Source organism: Leptodactylus fuscus, chromosome 5 (assembly GCF_031893055.1).
Source record: "Leptodactylus fuscus isolate aLepFus1 chromosome 5, aLepFus1.hap2, whole genome shotgun sequence".
NCBI lineage: Eukaryota > Metazoa > Chordata > Amphibia > Anura > Leptodactylidae > Leptodactylus > Leptodactylus fuscus.
The window spans coordinates 140,225,626-140,246,540 of NC_134269.1; the positions used below are offsets into that span (position 1 = coordinate 140,225,626).

General features: G+C 38.5%; 1 protein-coding gene across 2 annotated transcripts in view; it reads right to left on the bottom strand.

Moving 5' to 3' along the window:
* Nucleotides 1-20,915, bottom strand: part of SYT1 (synaptotagmin 1) — a 160,979-nt gene that overhangs the window by 80,175 nt on the left and 59,889 nt on the right. For both annotated transcript variants that reach the window (XM_075274373.1, XM_075274371.1), the window contains exon 5: nt 9,739-9,906. In XM_075274373.1, the coding sequence (XP_075130474.1) occupies nt 9,739-9,906 (168 nt within the window). The remainder of the gene's footprint in view (nt 1-9,738; nt 9,907-20,915) is intronic.

The following is a 20,915-nucleotide window of genomic DNA, read 5'->3' on the forward strand; positions in this document are numbered from 1 at the left end:
GTTTTTAGAGGCTCCCTCCACCATGAATTTGCCCAAACTCTGCTGGTTAGAGGCTCAATCCACCCTGATTTTCAAAACAAATGTTGGTGCCAACCTCAACTTACTACAAGGGCCAAATTCACTGCTGGTGACAAGCTCTCCTCACTGCAAGTGCCAAATACACATGTTTCAAGGTGTTTTCCTACTGTCAGAGAGGTGGTATTGAGTGTGTAAAGTGTGTAGTTGTTAGGCTGTGATGTTGGGGTAATAGAGGGTCTTTGGTGTGTTAGATGCCCCCAGACATGCTTCCCCTGCTGTCCCAGTGTCATTCCAGAGGTGTTGGCATCATTTCCTGGGGTGTCATAGTGGACTTGGTGACCCTCCAGACACGGATTTGGGTTTCCCCCTTAACGAGTATCTGTTCCCCATAGACTATAATGGGGTTCGAAACCCGTTCGAACACACGAACATTGAGCGGCTGTTCGAATCGAATTTCGAACCTCGAACATTTTAGTGTTCGCTCATCTCTAGTAGTGTACACTGTCCATATAGAGAGCAAAGAAGCTGAGAATTACACCCAGCAACCAGGACAAAGGAACTCTTACTGTGCAGTGTCTTAGTATGTAGGACAAGAGTACTAGTACTGAGCAGTGCCTTAGTATGTAGGACAAGAGTAGTAGTACTGTTCAGTGTCTTAGTATGTAGGATAATAGTAGTGGTACCGTGCAGTGTCTCCATATCCAGGGCAATAGAAGTACTACTGCTCTGTGCATAAGCTGTGCAGGGCAACAGACATAGTAATGTGCATTGTCTATTTAAAGGGCAGACACACATAACACAGTACACCCCCCCACACACACAACATGTATGTAGATCAAGCGTAGCGGTACTGTGCAGTGTCTTAGTACGAAGGACAAGAGTACTAGTACTGTGCAGTGTCTTAGTATGTAGGACAAGAGTAGTGGTACTGTGCAGTGTCTTAGTATAAAGAGCAAGAGTAGTGGTACTGTGCGGTGTCTTAGTATGTAGATCAAGAGTAGTGGCACAGTTCAGTGTCTTAGTATGTAGATCAAGAGTAGCAGTACTGTGCAGTGTCTTAGTATGTAGAAGAGTAGTTGCACTGTGCAGTGTCTTAGTATGTAGGGCAAGAGTAGTAGTACTGTGCAGTGTCTTAGTATGTAGGACAATAGTAGTGGTACTGTTCAGTGTCTTAGTATGTAGGGCAAGAGTAGTGGTACTGTTCAGTGTCTTAGTATGTAGGGCAAGAGTAGTGGTACTGTTCAGTGTCTTAGTATGTAGGACAATAGTAGTGGTATCGTGCAGTGTCTCCATATCCAGGGCAATAGAAGTACCACTGCTCTGTGCAAAAGCTGTGCAGGGCAACAGACGTAGTAATGTGCATTGTCTATTTAAAGGGCAGACACACATCACACAGTACAACCCCCCCCCCCATGTATATACACTCACATCACATATATACGCTCACACTAAACATATACAGTCGCTTCAAACTTATACCCTCAGAGCACATACACTCACCGGCCACTTTATTAGGTACACCATGCTAGTAACGGGTTGGACCCCCTTTTGCCTTCAGAACTGCCTCAATTCTTCGTGGCATAGATACAACAAGGTGCTGGAAGCATTCCTCAGAGATTTTGGTCCATATTGACATGATGGCATGTTGCCGCAGATTTGTCGGCTGCACATCCATGATGCGAATCTCCCGTTCCACCACATCCCAAAGATGCTCTATTGGATTGAGATCTGGTGACTGTGGAGGCCATTGGAGTACAGTGAACTCATTGTCATGTTCAAGAAACCAGTCTGAGATGATTCCAGCTTTATGACATGGCGCATTATCCTGCTGAAAGTAGCCATCAGATGTTGGGTACATTGTGGTCATAAAGGGATGGACATGGTCAGCAACAATACTCAGGTAGGCTTTGGCGTTGCAACGATGCTCAATTGGTACCAAGGGGCCCAAAGAGTGCCAAGAAAATATTCCCCATACCATGACACCACCACCACCAGCCTGAACCGTTGATACAAGGCAGGATGGATCCATGCTTTCATGTTGTTGACGCCAAATTCTGACCCTACCATCCGAATGTCGCAGCAGAAATCGAGACTCATCAGACCAGGCAACGTTTTTCCAATCTTCAATTGACCAATTTCGATGAGCTTGTGCAAATTGTAGCCTCAGTTTCCTGTTCTTAGCTGAAAGGAGTGGCACCCGGTGTGGTCTTCTGCTGCTGTAGCCCATCTGCCTCAAAGTTCGACGTACTGTGCGTTCAGAGATGCTCTTCTGGCTACCTTGGTTGTAACGGGTGGCTATTTGAGTCACTGTTGCCTTTCTATCAGCTCAAACCAGTCTGGCCATTCTCCTCTGACCTCTGGCATCAACAATGCATTTCCACTCACAGAACTGCCGCTCACTGGATGTTTTTTCTTTTTCGGACCATTCTCTGTAAACCCTAGAGATGGTTGTGCGTGAAAATCCCAGTAGATCAGCAGTTTCTGAAATACTCAGACCAGCCCTTCTGGCACCAACAACCATGCCACGTTCAAAGGCACTCAAATCACCTTTCTTCCCCATACTGATGCTCGGTTTGAACTGCAGGAGATTGTCTTGACCATGTCTACATGCCTAAATGCACTGAGTTGCCGCCATGTGATTGGCTGATTAGAAATTAAGTGTTAACGAGCAGTTGGACAGGTGTACCTAATAAAGTGGCCGGTGAGTGTATACTTCAGCTTACATACACTCAATTAAAAACATGTTACATAGAATTTTCTTCTTTTCCTGTCCAGAGTCTCCTTATTCCCTTGAATCAAGAACTTTTTGGCCATGTGATGTCATGATGTAATGCATGAAAAAAAGACCGCAGACAATGCACACTTTAGTGTATGTGGAGACGGCCACAGGAGACATTTATGTACATTTTTAGATACGTACACAAATGTGTACAGGACTGTATAGGAGTCCAGAGTAGATGGCTGAACTGCCACCCTCTGCCATTGGAAAGCTCTGTTTTAGGGGAGAAGCTCACCTCATCTGATGGATATTAGGGCTCTTCTAGGAAGCCCAGTTATAAAGAGAGAGAAAATATCTTTTTTTCAAAGGCATGTGTAGGAATGGAAAAGATGCTTACAAAAACACAGATTAGATATGTAACTTCTAGTTTCAATTCACATTACTTAAAAATAGATTTTTTTTTATCAACAGGAAATCTGTATATATTATGATGTACCTATGTCATTTAACTGTATATTCTTGAAAAATCCTTCATTGTACTTCTAGAGATTCCGTTAAAGAATACATAATAGTTGGCTACATGATGTCATGAGTTTTATATTATAATCAGAACACATGTTGATATCATTGTGTCATGTCTGTTATAGAAAGGACAGTATTTTCCAGATATAAAATTTTGTGAAATGTTCAAGGTTTTTACGTCTGCCTGACCTATCAGTGCCTCTGATGACATTTTCCATTGTACATTCTTATTGCACGCTGTAGTATTTTATGTCTTTATTGATTGTGTCTAGGCGACAGTACTTACTTTTATCTGCCCTTTGTCTCAGGAGACTCTTGATCACGTAGCTACCATCTTTTCAAATAATACTTCAAAATGGACCATTTCAGATATAGATGATGGCTAAAAGTTTACTTTTCTACAGTTGGGAGTAGATAGATTTAATAGAAATAAACTTCTAGGTCTTAGAAGTCTTAGAAATGGAATTTAATATGAAGTTTTTTTTTGCAATCCACACCTCCATGCTTGTGGTTCTCACAATGGAATTTGCAACATAAGATTATCTGTCCTGAGAGACAGATTATTTTGTTCTATAACCTTGGCATGGGCAGATTATGTTCCTTTTTGTCCTCCCCATACTTGTTGCTCCAATGGCCTTTGGATACAATGCATATAACAGCCGATGTTACAGAAGTGGAATTTAAAATACAGACTACACAATGTCAATGCTGCCATTCTTTGATACTATCAATTTTTGATGCATTAGTATATTTGACATCCCACACACATCTTGTGTAGTTTTGTGACCAATATATGACTATGATTATTTGAGATTTGGAGTCGGTTTTTTAGATTCCGAATAAGAATAAGTACATTACATAAATGGCTCGTAAACGTAATATGTCACGTTAAATACTATATTCTGCTCTGCAGGTATAATGTTACACAACAGGAGGAACTGAACAAATGGAAATATACTTTTGTGTGGAATGATTCAATACAACTTGCATTTCATTCGTTTGTACCCCGCTATTTCTTTGACTTGGCATACTAACGTCATAGAAGACATCAGCATGCTTAAGGAAGGGAGGGTTGGACGCACTGCAGCCCCTACCCAGGGAGAAAGTGACAAGTCAGAGACATGCCTATAAGAGAAAGGGAGAGTGTATGTAATGTAGTGAGTCAGTCACAAGGGGATATGAAAAATTCATACGAAATAGATCAGAACATACGTCAAATGTGTAGGCTAAAAATGGCCCATAGGCAAGTAGGATGTTGATAGAGGAGAATGTGCGTGGCTTCTTTCAATACTGTTCAGAAGTGAGAGCCTATCACTACACCTTAGCACAATAACTGAGTGGGTTAACGGATTTTGTTGCCCTGTTTCTAATATTAAATGCAACAAAGAAAGAATAAGTACATTACATAAATGGCTCATAAAGGTAAATTGTCATGTTAAATACTGTATTCTGTTCTGCAGGTATAATGTTACACAACAGGAGGAACTGAACAAATATAAATATACTTTTGTATATTTTATACTTTTTATACTTTTTTTTGGGAATGTTTCAATATAACTTGCATTTCATTAATTTATAACCCTGCTCTTTCTTTGACTTGGTGGTCCTATGCAGTGATTGACAGCTTACCCGATATGACTGTTCATGCAAAGATGACTTTCTATTTTTCAAATTAGACTAAGGCTACATACTTTGTATAATATTGTAAGTCCGTATAAAACTTTACCCCCAGGGATTGTCGGCACCCAGAGCAAGCTCTGGGCTGGGATCCCATTTCTTTGGCAGCCAGGAGCCTCAGGAAGGCTCCCAGACCTCTCATTAAATGGATTCTATTTTAGGCTACTCTATGTAGCCTGTAATAGAAATGCTAGGTTTTTGCAATACAAACCCTAGGGGGTCTAATAAATGCAAAAAAAAAGTATTAAAAATTCAAATCACCCCCCCTTTCCCTAAAAAAACATATAAAAGAACTTAAATATTGTGAAACACATACACATTAGTTATCCCCGTTTCCGAAAATGTCCATTTTACAAATCTATAGAAAAAAATTTCATGTACAGTAAATGCCATAGTGGGAAAAACAACCCAAAAGTGCAAAACTGCAGTTTTTTCATTGTTTTTCCTATGATAAAAATTTTAATAAAAAGTGATCAAAGCAATAGCCATTCCCCAAAGTAGCATAACTAAAAAGTACACTTGGTCCCGCAAAAAAAGACGCCCTATGCATCCCCATACACGGAAGTATAAAGTTATATATATGTAAAAGTTATGGGTGTCAGAATATGGCAGCTTTTATAAAAAAAAAATTGGGGCACAGTTTTGGATTTTTGTTAAGGGGTTAAAATATAAATAAAACCATATAAATTTGGTATCCTTAGAATCGTACTGAAACACAGAATACAGATGACATGTTGTTTTGGCTGCACAGTGAACGTTATAAAAATGAAGCCCATAAGAAATTCGCACAAATGCACTTTTTCTTCAAATCTACCCCATTCTGAATTTTTTTCCAGTTTCCCAATACATTATACAGAATAATAAATGGCAGCATCATGAAGAGCAATTTGTCCTGTAAACATTAAGACCTCATATGGCTCTGAGAGTGGGAAAAATAAAAAAGTTATTGGCTTTGGATGGGGGAAAAGTCAAATCGAAAAATGCCTGCAACGGGAAGGGGTTACTGGTCTTCTGATTCTAGCAGTACTCCCTGGTAACGTCAGATTTTCTTTGATTTTTCTGGAGTTGATCACTGGCTGAGCCTTTGCCATTTTGGTTATTCTAGAATCTACTGGAACAGTCGTTCCCCACTTCCTTCAGCGTCTTTCAGGTTTTGGTTGCTACTTCAAAGTATTATAGATCATTTTAGCTGGGCAGCCTATAATTTATTGCACCTCTCTATGTGTTTTCCCTCTCCAATCAACTTTATAATCAAACTCCATTTTTCATCAGAACAATGTTTAGAACAGTCCATGTTTCCTAGTATCTCAGAAGGAAAGGCACTATAATCAACATTTGCAATACTCGCCATCCTCTTACCTTAAATAAGGGCCAAAATTGATCTCTATTATTCCACAGAATGAATGACTTCACCAATATAACTCCTCACTGCTATTATCTAGAAGCCCCTTTCAACGAATGATTCAGTTACTCAGAATATGTGGCATGTACTATATGTCTGTATTGTTGGTTCTGGTTATTCTCTAATACTCTACTATGCTTACAAGTAAATTATCTGTTATATAGAAATATGACGTCTACCAAAAACATTCATCAGGTCAATGATGTTGGACTATTTTTTTTAACACTAATGTATATTGGATCATCTTCTCTTGTTGCTTAGAGTATGACATAGCCCCTTTAGCAGTGAATGGATTACTCAAAATAATTTATACTTTTCTTAGTCATTCATCAATTTTGCAGACTGGACAAAAGCATTTATATATGCAGGCTTTCTTCAGCTAAGCTTGCAGTTCACATATAAGAAATGAATAGGAAGAGAGATCTCAAAGATAATCAAGTGTATAGTGTGAGTGAATAAAAAATGACCTTTACCGTGAATAGTCAAACATAATATGCAACATAGTGAAAGCTTAATGGTGTGATGAAAAAGTGCACACAGTAGGAGGTAAGGATTCATATAAAAAGGAATTATATTTAAATGTATATTAGTAGCACACAAATGGCATAAAACACAACTATTTGCTGCAAAAGCAAAAGTGCTGTCCGCCATTTAAAAATAATACAAAATGCAACTGCAAATGGTATAAAAGAAAAGAAAAATCAGTTCTCATGTCTTCTTTTCCAGGGCTTGTGCTCCTACTGTCCTACAGGTCTCTGTCTGCAAGCAGGCCAGCATCTGACCACTACAGGCAATCTGTAGTAACACTGCTCACATGCCATCTTAAGGGTATGTTCACACAGAGTTTTTTGCAGGTGGATTTTGACACGGAATCTGCCTCAAAATCCTCCTGCCTGCATTCATTTCAGTGGAAGCCACTCGTTTTGTTTTCCCACTAGCTGAAAAAAGAAGCGACATGCCCTACTTTACCCATGGATTCCGCGGCTGAGTCAGCCTCGGCGTCTGCGGCTCGAGACTCACTCCTGATTAGGCCCATTCATTCATTCACTGCATCGGCATCCCTTTTCGGCTATCCGTGTGGAAAAGTCACACGGCGGAAAAGTTTTCCACCAGGTGAACATGCCCTTAAAGGCATCACCTCTGTGTAATGGCAGCTATGCTGCAGAAGTTTGACATGTGACTGCTGTAAGAAATCAGTGTCATGTGCAAGCCACTTGGAAACAAGACTGGGAGCACCAGAACCGGATCAATGGGGTAAAGAAATGGTGAATAGTAATTATTGCCTTGTTTTACAGTATTTGCAGGTGTTTTAATTTTAAGGTAGAAAACTGCATTAACGCTACAGCAGTATGGAGTCTAAGTTTACAACTTTGACCCAGCACAAAAATGGAATCAAACCTTTATTTTCTTTAATATCCTATTTATATTAAAGGGAGTCTGTCAGAAGGAAAATTGGTTTCAGACTAAATACAGTACCTTGTTAGGGTGCTTTCTACACTTCCCATAGAAGCCATTCTTATTGTACATTGCAGCTCCATTTTCATGAAAATTGGCATCTATTCTTCTGCAAATTAGTTGAAAAGGGCTTTAAGGGAATGTCCTCTCCTGCAAAGGCTTCACTCTCTGTTCTAGATAACTGCTACCCAGCTCTGCCCCATATTGCTAAAGTGACATCTCTCGCTTTGTCACACATTTGTCTGCAGTTAGGGGCAGTTATGTGGAGTGAAGAGCAAAGTCCTGATAGGAGAGGTCACCTAAAGCCCTTTTCAGCTAATTTGCATAAGAATAAAATACATATTTTTATGAAAATGGAGCTGCAGTGCAGAATAAGAAAGACATCTTTAGAAAATATAGAAGCAGCCCTACGAGGTAATGTCATAAGTCTGAAAACAAAGTTTCTGATGACACTCCCTGTAATGTCTATTATCTGTATTACTTTTCTATTTGTACTGATAATAAGTTATTAGGATGTTTACGGCAAATGGTAAGAGTTGTTGACTATTTTCATTGATTTTCTTTTTGTATTGATCAACTCAGAAAAATTGGAGCTGGCCAAAACACTGTGGGTATGATAGAACTAGGGCAACATACTTTACAGCAGAAAAATATCATATAAAACGTTATTCTAAGAGGCCGATTTGTCAAACAGTGGCATATCTGGACAGTTTGATGAAGCAAGTCCATAAAATAACACAGCATGAAGTCGTAGTTTCTCAAACAGCAAAAATATCACCTTTTGATTAATTTACACCAAAGGACGTCTATGTGTTGAGCCAATATAGTAAAAGTAAACAAAATATTGGAAGTAAAAAAAAAAACAAAAAAACACTCGGTAGTGAAAACAAAAACAAAATCCTCAGGCTAAAAAGGCTTTTAGATTTCGGATTTATCTCTGGTGGTTTTAGGTCAATTTATTTCACATTAACAAACAATAATGATTTCAGAAGATAAAAACAAAAGTCATTTGTATGCTACTATTTTATTTTTTTATAGAACAATATAATAGATGAGTTTCATAACATTACAGGAGGGAAGGAAATTGCTATATTCACCTTCTAAATAATAGAAGTGTGTATTTTGAAATGCAGACTTGCTGATATGTAGCAAGACCTTATCATCCTATTCTAATTTAACCACACCTTAATATATTCTTTCCTGTTAATTTATATATATTATGTGAAGAAAGAATCTCCGCTTGTGTATGTATCATTACTGAATTATATTGTTCATGTGTATATCATAGTTAGTATATTGTTTATGCATGTGTCATCAGTATATTACATTGGCATGTGTGTTATAAGTAATGTTGGGAATGCTTAGGGGTGAGACTGTTCTTTTCCTGTGAAAGTCAGTCATAAGGGGGCTAACCTCATGATGGATAACATCATTTCCCAGCTTTCCAAGATGAGGAAGGAGAGGGTAGAGGGCATAGCTAAACTCAAGCCAGGAGCTTTAAATTTCAAAAGACTGTGAATTGCATGAGAACTTTGTCACACTTTGGAAGCCAGCAAATATATATATATATATATATATATATATATATATATATATATATATATATATATCCGCACTGAACCACTTGAGTATTAAAAATCTGAAAATGTTATGGTACTTTCTTTATGCTCTATGAACCCAGTACCTTTTTGAAGTGTGTTTGCGTTTGACTGTTAGAGAGTCATGTGCATATGGGCGTGAGATTTCTGATAAGCCCATAGTCAATAGTGGTGGTGGTGTGTATTTGAGGTGCATGGACCGTGTTGAGGTATGATTTACACTCAATTTGCAGCCTGAGCAAAGGGTAAGTGTAAGATTGTGAGTGGAGTAAATAACCCCCACGCCACATGCTAGGACGGTCGGCAAATTACATGTTACTTTGACAAAATCATATGCTTTGTCTTACCTCTTCTTTTTCAGCACTAAGAAGATCTCGCCACTCTTCTGTCACATGGCCAAAGTCAACAGTGTTCATGGGCACCTTCACCTCTCCAATGATGTCATGCTTCGAGAAGCGATCAAAATCGTAAACAGTCATCACTAATGTCTTCCCACCCAATTCTGAGTAGGGCACCTGTGAAGAACAAGAAATATTGTTGAAAATTTAATGTATATATTCATTTCAATTAATTTAATTTAATGTACAATTCAACTAATTTAATTTGCTGTTATAATACCTAGTATTCTTACTGTTTTTTGTACTTTAGTGCTTGACACTGAAGGATTCCCATGCTTTGGACTGTTTATAAATAAACCGTAGCTGAGAGTTACTGTTCCTTACTCTATAACCAACTATGTAATACATTTAAATGGGTGCTATATAATACTACATTTTCTCAGCCATATAAGCAGCTTAACATTCAAGTTCACTTGGGGAAGAGATGATCGATAATAAATTTATTCTAATAAGGTGTTATTAAGAGGGGGAAATTCTTTAAGCTACTCAACATGTCTTCAAAACAAAGGTCAATTTCTGTGAGAGGATAAAAGAGAGAGGGAAATGTTGCTGCTTCTTGAAAGTGGTTCAATCCAGTGCTAGATTTACAGCAGCACTGCCCAGTACTACTATATAATGTTCTCTATGCTGCTACTGCATCTGTGTCTAAACATAGGGGATTAGGATCTCTTCTTCTATTTGTATGCTGTGCATGTGAGATACCATCTTGAAATATTCAGGTTGAAACTCATACAATGGCCACACATATTGTTATTCCTCAAGTACACATATAATGTTTGCAAAGTTTTAGCTTTGCTTTTTGTTTTCTCACAAAATATTGGTAAGATTTTACAATGTAAATATTACATGGATACCAAGTGATGTATAACGTAATGTTTTATGGAAAAATTATCTCCTACATTATTTGTTCAGTGCAGAGCCATGGGCCAAAGGAATTTAGAGATCAGCTGGGACTTCTGGCAAGACAGGGTTTATTCAGTGTGTACAGTTTATCCATATCTAGTGTCTATACTGTAGCTGTATAATAACAGGCTATTATTGACAGTATTACCAAGCTTGCTTTTACATCTGTTACACTATTTTTAGCTAAAAATCTTTTCGCACAAAACTTGCTAAGCTAGTTGGGCTGTCATCCAAAACCCAATTCAAAGATCAGAAAAAAGATGGCTCTGAATGCACATTGTACACTGGGATTTGTAAATGACCATGTCCTAGACTGCAGAGGACCTTGGCATCTGAGCAAGCTTTTGATTTACGTATAAATACACTTTGTATTTAATAGATTTGTTTAGCTTTAATGAATTATGATACATAATTACATTGCTTTTGTAATGTCAAAGTAGAGGTCGCAAAAGAGAAGCTTATTTGCATGGAAAAATCTTTAATAGCAACCGCGATCAAGGCTTTAGCATCAACGATACTGAGGATAATAATATTATTCAGCCAAGTTACCTGAACTTACTGTTCTATTTGAGGTTATCTGGCAAAAACACATCTAGCTGGGGCACTTTATATAGATAAACTCTACAAAATGGTTTTAATCAAAAATATGTACTTGATGAAATAAAATCACTGTGCAGCTATACAGTATTTATGTGTCAGATTCAATCTAAAGATTGAAATCACTTGCCAATTTTACTACTGATAATTCCGCAATAACAATACAAAACGTTTGCTACTTGCTTAGGGTTCCATTGTTTTCCACTGGTGTACCGATACACCAGTCAGTCATAATTATCCTTTCAAGAAGAAATAGCATTGGTAGAATATCCCCTTACACACATAAATATTATTATTTTTTGGATGGTCTTTTAGACTTAGGCCCCACATATTAGGCCACAACCAAAAACCGATGCAGGAAAAACCGCAGCTTTAAACCACCATGGTTTTTGCTATGGCATTTACGCCATGTGGAGCATCAGCCTTAGGGTATGCCAATGGTGGACAAGCAAAGTGATTAGCTAATTAGCCAGTGGGGAACATATATGCCCATCTCTCAGCTAGCTATATCTTCTAGTTGATAGACCTTATATACTTAAAATAATCATAAGTTAATTGAAGGAGGGACCTTAGAGCACCAGTTTGATACGCAGTTTGGCTTCAGATATAAGGTCATTTTTTCTTAGGGAATAATGAAGGTGAGGGGGACTATATGAAAAATAATACTGGTGCTAGCCTAATGGGAGGTTTGAAAATTAGTCAAATTATTTCATTTTGTTCCAAATGGAATTCATTAAGGCGCATGAAGACCAAATATGTGACAGTGCCCTGATTTTTCTTAGAGCAGTGCCAGAAGGTATTGGCAGAGAGCCTATGTCTGAAGATAAAATGTGAAGTTTTATACTAACATATGAAAAGTTTAGAAGAATTTTCTTGCACCAAGAGCACTGATATAAGACTCTGTGAGGCTAAGGCCCCACAGAATGTCCCGCAGCAATAAAGCACTGTGGGAAAAAAAACCTGGCGGAAACGCATCACAGTGCTTCCCACAGTGCTTTAGACAGAAAGTTTGCAGAGTTTTCCTCCATGGACTTTCTATTATAATTATATCCATTTGGAAACCACCAGTGTTTCCGTAGATATATTGACATGCCACGATTTCCAAATCTGATCAGTTGAATCCAATCCACTTTGCCTGTACTGTAAAACACCAGGATTTTTCCAGTGGTGGAAACGCAGCTTTTTATGGCTCAAAAAGAAAATAGAATAAAAGATGTTCAATGAAAAAAGTAAAAACAGATTATAAAAAAAAGACTACATGCCAATGCCAGTTATACATTCCCTTTAAGGCTCTGTACAACTCAGAGGTTATATGCAAATGTAACGGTCCCATGTGAATGAGCGTGAACACAGTCGTTACTATTAGCCATTACTATGTGTCACCAGCTTGAAGTAACCAGTCTGCTATATTTATGTGCATTGGCTCAAATGCACATCTGAATTTCACACAAATTCTCTTATATACAGTACAGACCAAAAGTTTAGACACACCTTCTCATTCAAAGAGTTTTCTGTATTTTCATGACTATGAAAATTGTAGATTCACACTGAAGGCAACAAAACTATGAATTAACACATGTGGAATTATATACTTAACAAAAAAGTATTAAACAACTGAAAATATGTCTTATATTCTAGGTTCTTCAAAGTAGCCACCTTTTGCTTTGATTCCTGCTTTGCACACTCTTGGCATTCTCTTGATGAGCTTCAAGAGGTAGTCACCGGAAATGGTTTTCACTTCCAGGTGTGCCTTGTCAGGTTTAATAAGTAGGATTTCTTGCCTTATAAATGGGGTTGGGCCCATCAGTTGTGTTGAGCAGAAGTCAGGTGGATACACAGCTGATAGTCCTACTGAATAGACTGTTAGAATTTGTATTATGGAAAAAAAAAGCAGATAAATAAAGAAAAAAGAGTGGCCATCATTACTTTAAGAATTGAAGGTCAGTCTGTCTGAAAAATTGTGAAAAGTTTGAAAGTGTCCTCAATTGCAGTTGCAAAAACCATCAAGCGCTACAAAGAAACTGGCTCACATGAGGACCGCCCCAGAAAAGGAAGACCAAGAGTTACCTATGCATCTCTGGGAACTTCTTCAAGACTGTTGGAAGACCATTTCAGATGACTACCTCTTGAAGCTCATCAAGAGAATGCCAAGAGTGTGCAAAGCAGTTATCAAAGCAAAAGGTGGATACTTTGAAGAACATAGCATATAAGACATATTTTCAGTTGTTTCACACTTTTTTCTTAAGTATATAATTCCACATGTGTTAATTCATAGTTTTGTGTTTTTTTTTTTTTTTTAATGTAGATTGAGCCCCATATGGGGATCACAATCTACACTTTTTTTTCCCTATCAGTATATCTTTGTAGAATGGGAGGAAATACATGCAAACACGGGGAGAACATACAAACTCCTTGCAGGTGTTGTTCTTGGTGGGATTTGAACTCAGGACTACAGGGCTGCAAAGCTACAGTGCTAACCACTGAGGCACCGTGTTGCCCCTAATTCTTAGTTTTGATCATTTTTCCATTATATAGTATATATCCTGACCAAACAAGACATTTTGAACTTTGCTGTCATTAAGTAATATACAAATTTATTCTATGCGGCATTTGTTAGTTAAATGGGCTTCATGTTAAACTTCCCCTGGTTTACGTCTTGAAATGTGCATGTAAGTTGGGAAATGTTGTTAATGTTGATTGCGCCATATGTTATGATATCATTGCAGCTAATAGAATGACTCATCTGGGATGACTCATCTCCAAACTGTGGAGCTAATAATAATCTTCTATTATTTGTATTTATGTTTATTTGCTGTTTTTTTTGGCTGTCTTCCATGTTTCTCTTCCAGATAGAAAATCTGAGTATATGTTTGAATGAACAATTACAATATTTAAAAGTCCTATGAACAGTATTGAGATTTCCCTTCCAGAAATGACATAGGCATTGAGATACAGTTGGGCCCTGGCATAATTTTTTAAATATTCCAGCCAGGTGAACATAGAGAACAAACCTTTTGTGTTAAAACACAGTTTTACTGCCACCATTGCATGTGGAACTTTTAATCTACATGCAATTTAGCTGGTGAGCGCACCTGCAATATGGCCGTGTCTGTTTTTGCCTGTCCCATTCTGCAGTGATAGATTCCCTTTAAGTGTACCACTTTTGGTCCAGATTTACTAATAGTTAGATTTTAGATAGTTGCAAATTTAAACAAGCAGTCTGAAAATATGCCAGAATTATCAAAGTGGATGTGTAACGTCTCTGCCTGTTCAGGTCTCGGTGCCACCCTCCACTCGCAGGCTGCAGAGCAGGAGGTGAGTTGGATTCTTTGCTTAGAGTATTACTAGAGATGAGTGAACAGTGTTTGATCGAGTACATGTTCGATCGGATATCAGGCTGTTCGAGATGTTCGATTCCAGTCGAACACCAGGTGGAAAACTCACTAAAAATTTGATTCCCCTCCCACCGTCTCTGGCACTTTTTTTGCTCCAATAACTGCACAGGGGAGGTGGGACAGGAACTACGACAACGGAGGCATTGAAAAAAAATCAGAAAAAGTAATTGGCTGGATAATTCAGGTGACCTCAAATTTATACGAACAGTGGATTTAATATCTGTTCATATGAGACTGTGAACTATGTGACTGTGAGACAGGGATAGATGTACAGGCAGGGTTAGCTAGGGATTACTTTTATTTAGGTGGGAATGTCACTCATCCAGCTCTTTTGGGGCTCTATCTGGTCGGGATCAGCTCAGGACTCACTGTCTTGTCGTGCCCCTCCCTCCAGCATTCACCAGAAGCTACTGAGGAATTGCTCCTCTAGCAAGTCCCTTACAGGCTGAAGCTTGTTGATAAATTTAGAGTATTTACAGACTATATATTCTATGTTTATAATCACTTTTTGGTTGTGTTACTTTGACCCATAATTTTACATTATATACTTTTTATATACTTTTTTTTTTTTTTTTAGAAATGTCCAGAATATTCCAAAAATGTCCTATCAAAGGCATTTACAGTTCAATATTTGAAGACCTTCATGGAAGAAGCTGCATATCAGAGGTCATTTTCAGTATGTGATAATAGGAAGTCTTATATTTCTGATATAATGGATACTATGCAAAGCTCATCACTGTGCAAATCCTGTTAACTATTCTATTGACAGCACAGAAAAATCTCCTAACATACAGCTTTTGCTATTGATGTTCATTGTAAAAAAAAAATAAAATTATTGTGACTAATAATGATTAAATTACATTTTGAAAAAAAAAAAAGATATGTAATGTTGAAAAGTTTTTTGACATATGTCCAATTTATTATAGACTAAGGGTACAGTTGGCATATCTATGTGGGAAACCTCTATACTATACAATGAATATTCAATCCTACAGTAGATATGTATGAAGCCAACCTGCTGTGACGTACACCGTCACACTGATTCAACTATAGCACAAGAAAGCAAAAAGTTCAGCATTTATTATATTATCAATAAAATTATTACTAAAATAAGATATTCAGGGTTAATTAGATCCAGAGTATGAGGGATCCCCTTACCCTCATATTCCATGTATATACATAAACAAAGTTTATTATATTTATTAATAGAGTCCTCTGTTGAAAAGCATGTATTCCACAAAATGGTAAGTGAAATAGGGAGACTAGCTTCAGTTTTAATAAGTCCCAATACCTGCAATTACCAACAATTTTGGACATATCTCAATCACAAATTGGAATGAATTTTGTATAAATTGCCTAAAATAATGGTAAAAATACGCAAATCTGTTTCCCAAGATGTAAATAGAATAAAATAATGGTGTGAATCTCAGTCACTAAAAACATGTCATTGACCTACTTTCAATAACCAAACTAGTCAGTGGCAGCTGTAATGGGCTTACAAATGTCATTGCCTGGTACAGCTCATGTGATCTGGAAGGTTACTCTCAGTCAATGAAACTAGGTCAATAACCCGTTGCAATGACTAAAGGAATCCTCCTGTGCCACATCTAAACCAGCCAATGACAGCTGTAAGCTTATTATAGCAGTCATTATAGCTTTCTTTAATGGTTTAGATCATGTGGTCTGAAAAGTTACTCTTAGTCATTAAAACTAGTTCACTGACCTAGTTTTCAGTGACCGATAGTAACCTGGGCTACATTGTCTATCTATAGCTGAAATTGGCCACTTTGGATCAGTTAATCTCGGTCACTGAAAGTAGGTAATTGACCAAAAGCTATTACCAGGACTTTTTGGGAAATTTAATATAATTTCATATGTCCAAAGAGTCGATAAATTTCCAGAGCAATAAGGACATTTTCTATACGGAAATCAAATCTGAACCCAAACAATTTTGGATGATTGTCTAATCTCTATACATATTAACATTTCCGTTCAATATATATATATATATATATATATATATATATATATATATATATATATATATTATATATGATTGAGACTTGAAATAAATGGGTTTAGAATCACTTTTCTAGATGTACAGTGATATTAGAATTTGTTGGAAATTCAACAGTAGTTTGTAAGGAACGATTTCATTAAATCTGGAAGCATGTCTTTCAATAAATTCTCAGAAGATTGACTTTTATACTCCTAGAAACCTGCTGCTTGAAGGAATTTTGGACATGTATAAAACTGTGAAGCATTTCTTGAACAGTTGTAAAAGTCAAAGATAGAAATTCCTTGGTTGACACTTAACCTTTGTAAATTATTCGAGCCTCTGCATATAATGTAGCGCCCTGTCTATATATTATTTGTAGCTTTAGGAACTATTACAATGTCCAGAATGGTAAAAGGAAAATGTTTGTTTTGGTACCGTGTTAGCCAGTGGTTATAAAATATAAAAAACAAAAAAAACTTTGCAAGTCTTCAGTAGGTGATACCTTTTTTAATGGCTAACTCATAATGATTAGAGATGAGCGAACAGTGTTCTATCGAACTCATGTTCGATCGGATATTAGGCTGTTCGGCATGTTCGAATCGAATCGAACACCGCGTGGTAAAGTGCGCCATTACTCGATTCCCCTCCCACCTTCCCTGGCGCCTTTTTTGCTCCAATAACAGCGCAGGGTAGGTGGGACAGGAACTACGACACCGGTGACGTTGAAAAAAGTAGGCAAAACCCATTGGCTGCCGAAAACATGTGACCTCTAATTTAAAAGAACAGCGACGCCCAGGTTCGCGTCATTCTGAGCTTGCAATTCACCGAGGACGGAGGTCTCGGTCCAGCTAGCTAGGGCTTAGATTCTGGGTAGGCAGGGACAGGCTAGGATAGGAAGGAGAAGACAACCAACAGCTCTTATAAGAGCTAAATTCCAGGGAGAAGCTTGTCAGTGTAACGTGGCACTGACGGGCTCAATCGCCGCAACCCAGCTTTCCCAGGATCCTGAATGGAATACACTGTCAGTGTATTCCCGTATACCCGATATATACCCCGATACCCGTTCCAACGGTGTGCCCCCCCACCTTCACCCCAGAAATACCCTGCAAGTCCCCTAGCAATAGAATTGGGGCTATATACACCCACAATTTTTACTACTGGTATACAGTGCCATTGTCTGACTGGGAATTCAAAGAATATATTGGGAATACAAATACCCTCATTTCTTGCTACTGCCATATAGTGCCAGTGTCTGACTGGGAATTCAAAGAATATATTGGGGTTACGTGCACCCACAATTTTTACTACTGGTATACAGTGCCATTGTCTGACTGGGAATTCAAAGAATATATTGGGAATACAAATACCCTCATTTCTTGCTACTGCCATATAGTGCCAGTGTCTGACTGGGAATTCAAAGAATATATTGGGGTTACGTGCACCCACAATTTTTACTACTGGTATACAGTGCCATTGTCTGACTGGGAATTCAAAGAATATATTGGGGTTATAAATACCCTCATTTCTTGCTACTGCCATATAGTGCCAGTTTCTGACTGGTAATTCAAAGAATATATTGGGGTTACGTGCACCCACAATTTTTACTACTGGTATACAGTGCCATTGTCTGACTGGGAATTCAAAGAGTATATTGGGAATACAAATACCCTCATTTCTTGCTACTGCCATATAGTGCCAGTTTCTGACTGGGAATTCAAAGAATATATTGGGGTTACGTGCACCCACAATTTTTACTACTGGTATACAGTGCCATTGTCTGACTGGGAATTCAAAGAATATATTGGGGTTACGTGCACCCACAATTTTTACTACTGGTATACAGTGCCATTGTCTGACTGGGAATTCAAAAAGTATATTGGGAATACAAATACCCTCATTTCTTGCTACTGCCATATAGTGCCAGTGTCTGACTGGTAATTCAAAGAATATATTGGGGTTACGTGCACCCACAATTTTTACTACTGGTATACAGTGCCATTGTCTGACTGGGAATTCAAAGAGTATATTGGGGTTATAAATACCCTCATTTCTTGCTACTGCCATATAGTGCCAGTTTCTGACTGGTAATTCAAAGAATATATTGGGGTTACGTGCACCCACAATTTTTACTACTGGTATACAGTGCCATTGTCTGACTGGGAATTCAAAGAATATATTGGGGTTATAAATACCCTCATTTCTTGCTACTGCCATATAGTGCCAGTTTCTGACTGGTAATTCAAAGAATATATTGGGGTTACGTGCACCCACAATTTTTACTACTGGTATACAGTGCCATTGTCTGACTGGGAATTCAAAGAGTATATTGGGAATACAAATACCCTCATTTCTTGCTACTGCCATATAGTGCCAGTTTCTGACTGGGAATTCAAAGAATATATTGGGGTTACGTGCACCCACAATTTTTACTACTGGTATACAGTGCCATTGTCTGACTGGGAATTCAAAGAGTATATTGGGAATACAAATACCCTCATTTCTTGCTACTGCCATATAGTGCCAGTTTCTGACTGGGAATTCAAAGAATATATTGGGGTTACGTGCACCCACAATTTTTACTACTGGTATACAGTGCCATTGTCTGACTGGGAATTCAAAGAATATATTGGGGTTACGTGCACCCACAATTTTTACTACTGGTATACAGTGCCATTGTCTGACTGGGAATTCAAAGAGTATATTGGGAATACAAATACCCTCATTTCTTGCTACTGCCATATAGTGCCAGTGTCTGACTGGTAATTCAAAGAATATATTGGGGTTACGTGCACCCACAATTTTTACTACTGGTATACAGTGCCATTGTCTGACTGGGAATTCAAAGAATATATTGGGGTTATAAATACCCTCATTTCTTGCTACTGCCATATAGTGCCAGTTTCTGACTGGTAATTCAAAGAATATATTGGGGTTACGTGCACCCACAATTTTTACTACTGGTATACAGTGCCATTGTCTGACTGGGAATTCAAAGAATATATTGGGGTTATAAATACCCTCATTTCTTGCTACTGCCATATAGTGCCAGTTTCTGACTGGTAATTCAAAGAATATATTGGGGTTACGTGCACCCACAATTTTTACTACTGGTATACAGTGCCATTGTCTGACTGGGAATTCAAAGAGTATATTGGGAATACAAATACCCTCATTTCTTGCTACTGCCATATAGTGCCAGTTTCTGACTGGGAATTCAAAGAATATATTGGGGTTACGTGCACCCACAATTTTTACTACTGGTATACAGTGCCATTGTCTGACTGGGAATTCAAAGAGTATATTGGGAATACAAATACCCTCATTTCTTGCTACTGCCATATAGTGCCAGTTTCTGACTGGGAATTCAAAGAATATATTGGGGTTACGTGCACCCACAATTTTTACTACTGGTATACAGTGCCATTGTCTGACTGGGAATTCAAAGAATATATTGGGGTTACGTGCACCCACAATTTTTACTACTGGTATACAGTGCCATTGTCTGACTGGGAATTCAAAGAATATATTGGGGTTACGTGCACCCACAATTTTTACTACTGGTATACAGTGCCAATTTCTAACTAGGAATTCAAAATGCGCAAGGCTCCCGGAAAGGGACGTGGACGAGGCCGTGGGCGAGGTCGGGGGAATGGTTCTGGGGAGCAAGGTAGCAGTGAAGCCACAGGGCGTCCCGTGCCTACTCCTGTGGGGCAGCAAGCATTGCGCCACTCCACAGTGCCAGGGTTGCTTGCCACATTAACTAAACTGCAGGGTACAAACCTTAGTAGGCCCGAGAACCAGGAACAGGTCTTGCAATGGCTGTCAGAGAACGCTTACAGCACATTGTCCAGCAGCCAGTCAGACTCTGCCTCCTCTCCTCCTATTACCCAACAGTCTTGTCTTCCTTCCTCCCAAAATTCCGAAGCTTTACAGAACAATAACCCAAACTGTCCCTGCTCCCCAGAGCTGTTCTCCGCTCCTTTCATTGTCCCTCAACCTGCCTCTCCACGTCACGATTCCACGAACCTAACAGAGGAGCATCTGTGTCCAGATGCTCAAACACTAGAGTCTCCTCCATCTCCGTTCGATTTGGTGGTGGATGACCAGCAACCCACCCTCATCGACGATGATGTGACGCAGTTGCCGTCAGGGCATCCAGTTGACCGGCGCATTGTGCGGGAGGAGGAGATGAGACAGGAGTTGGAAGAGGAAGTGGTGGATGATGAGGACAC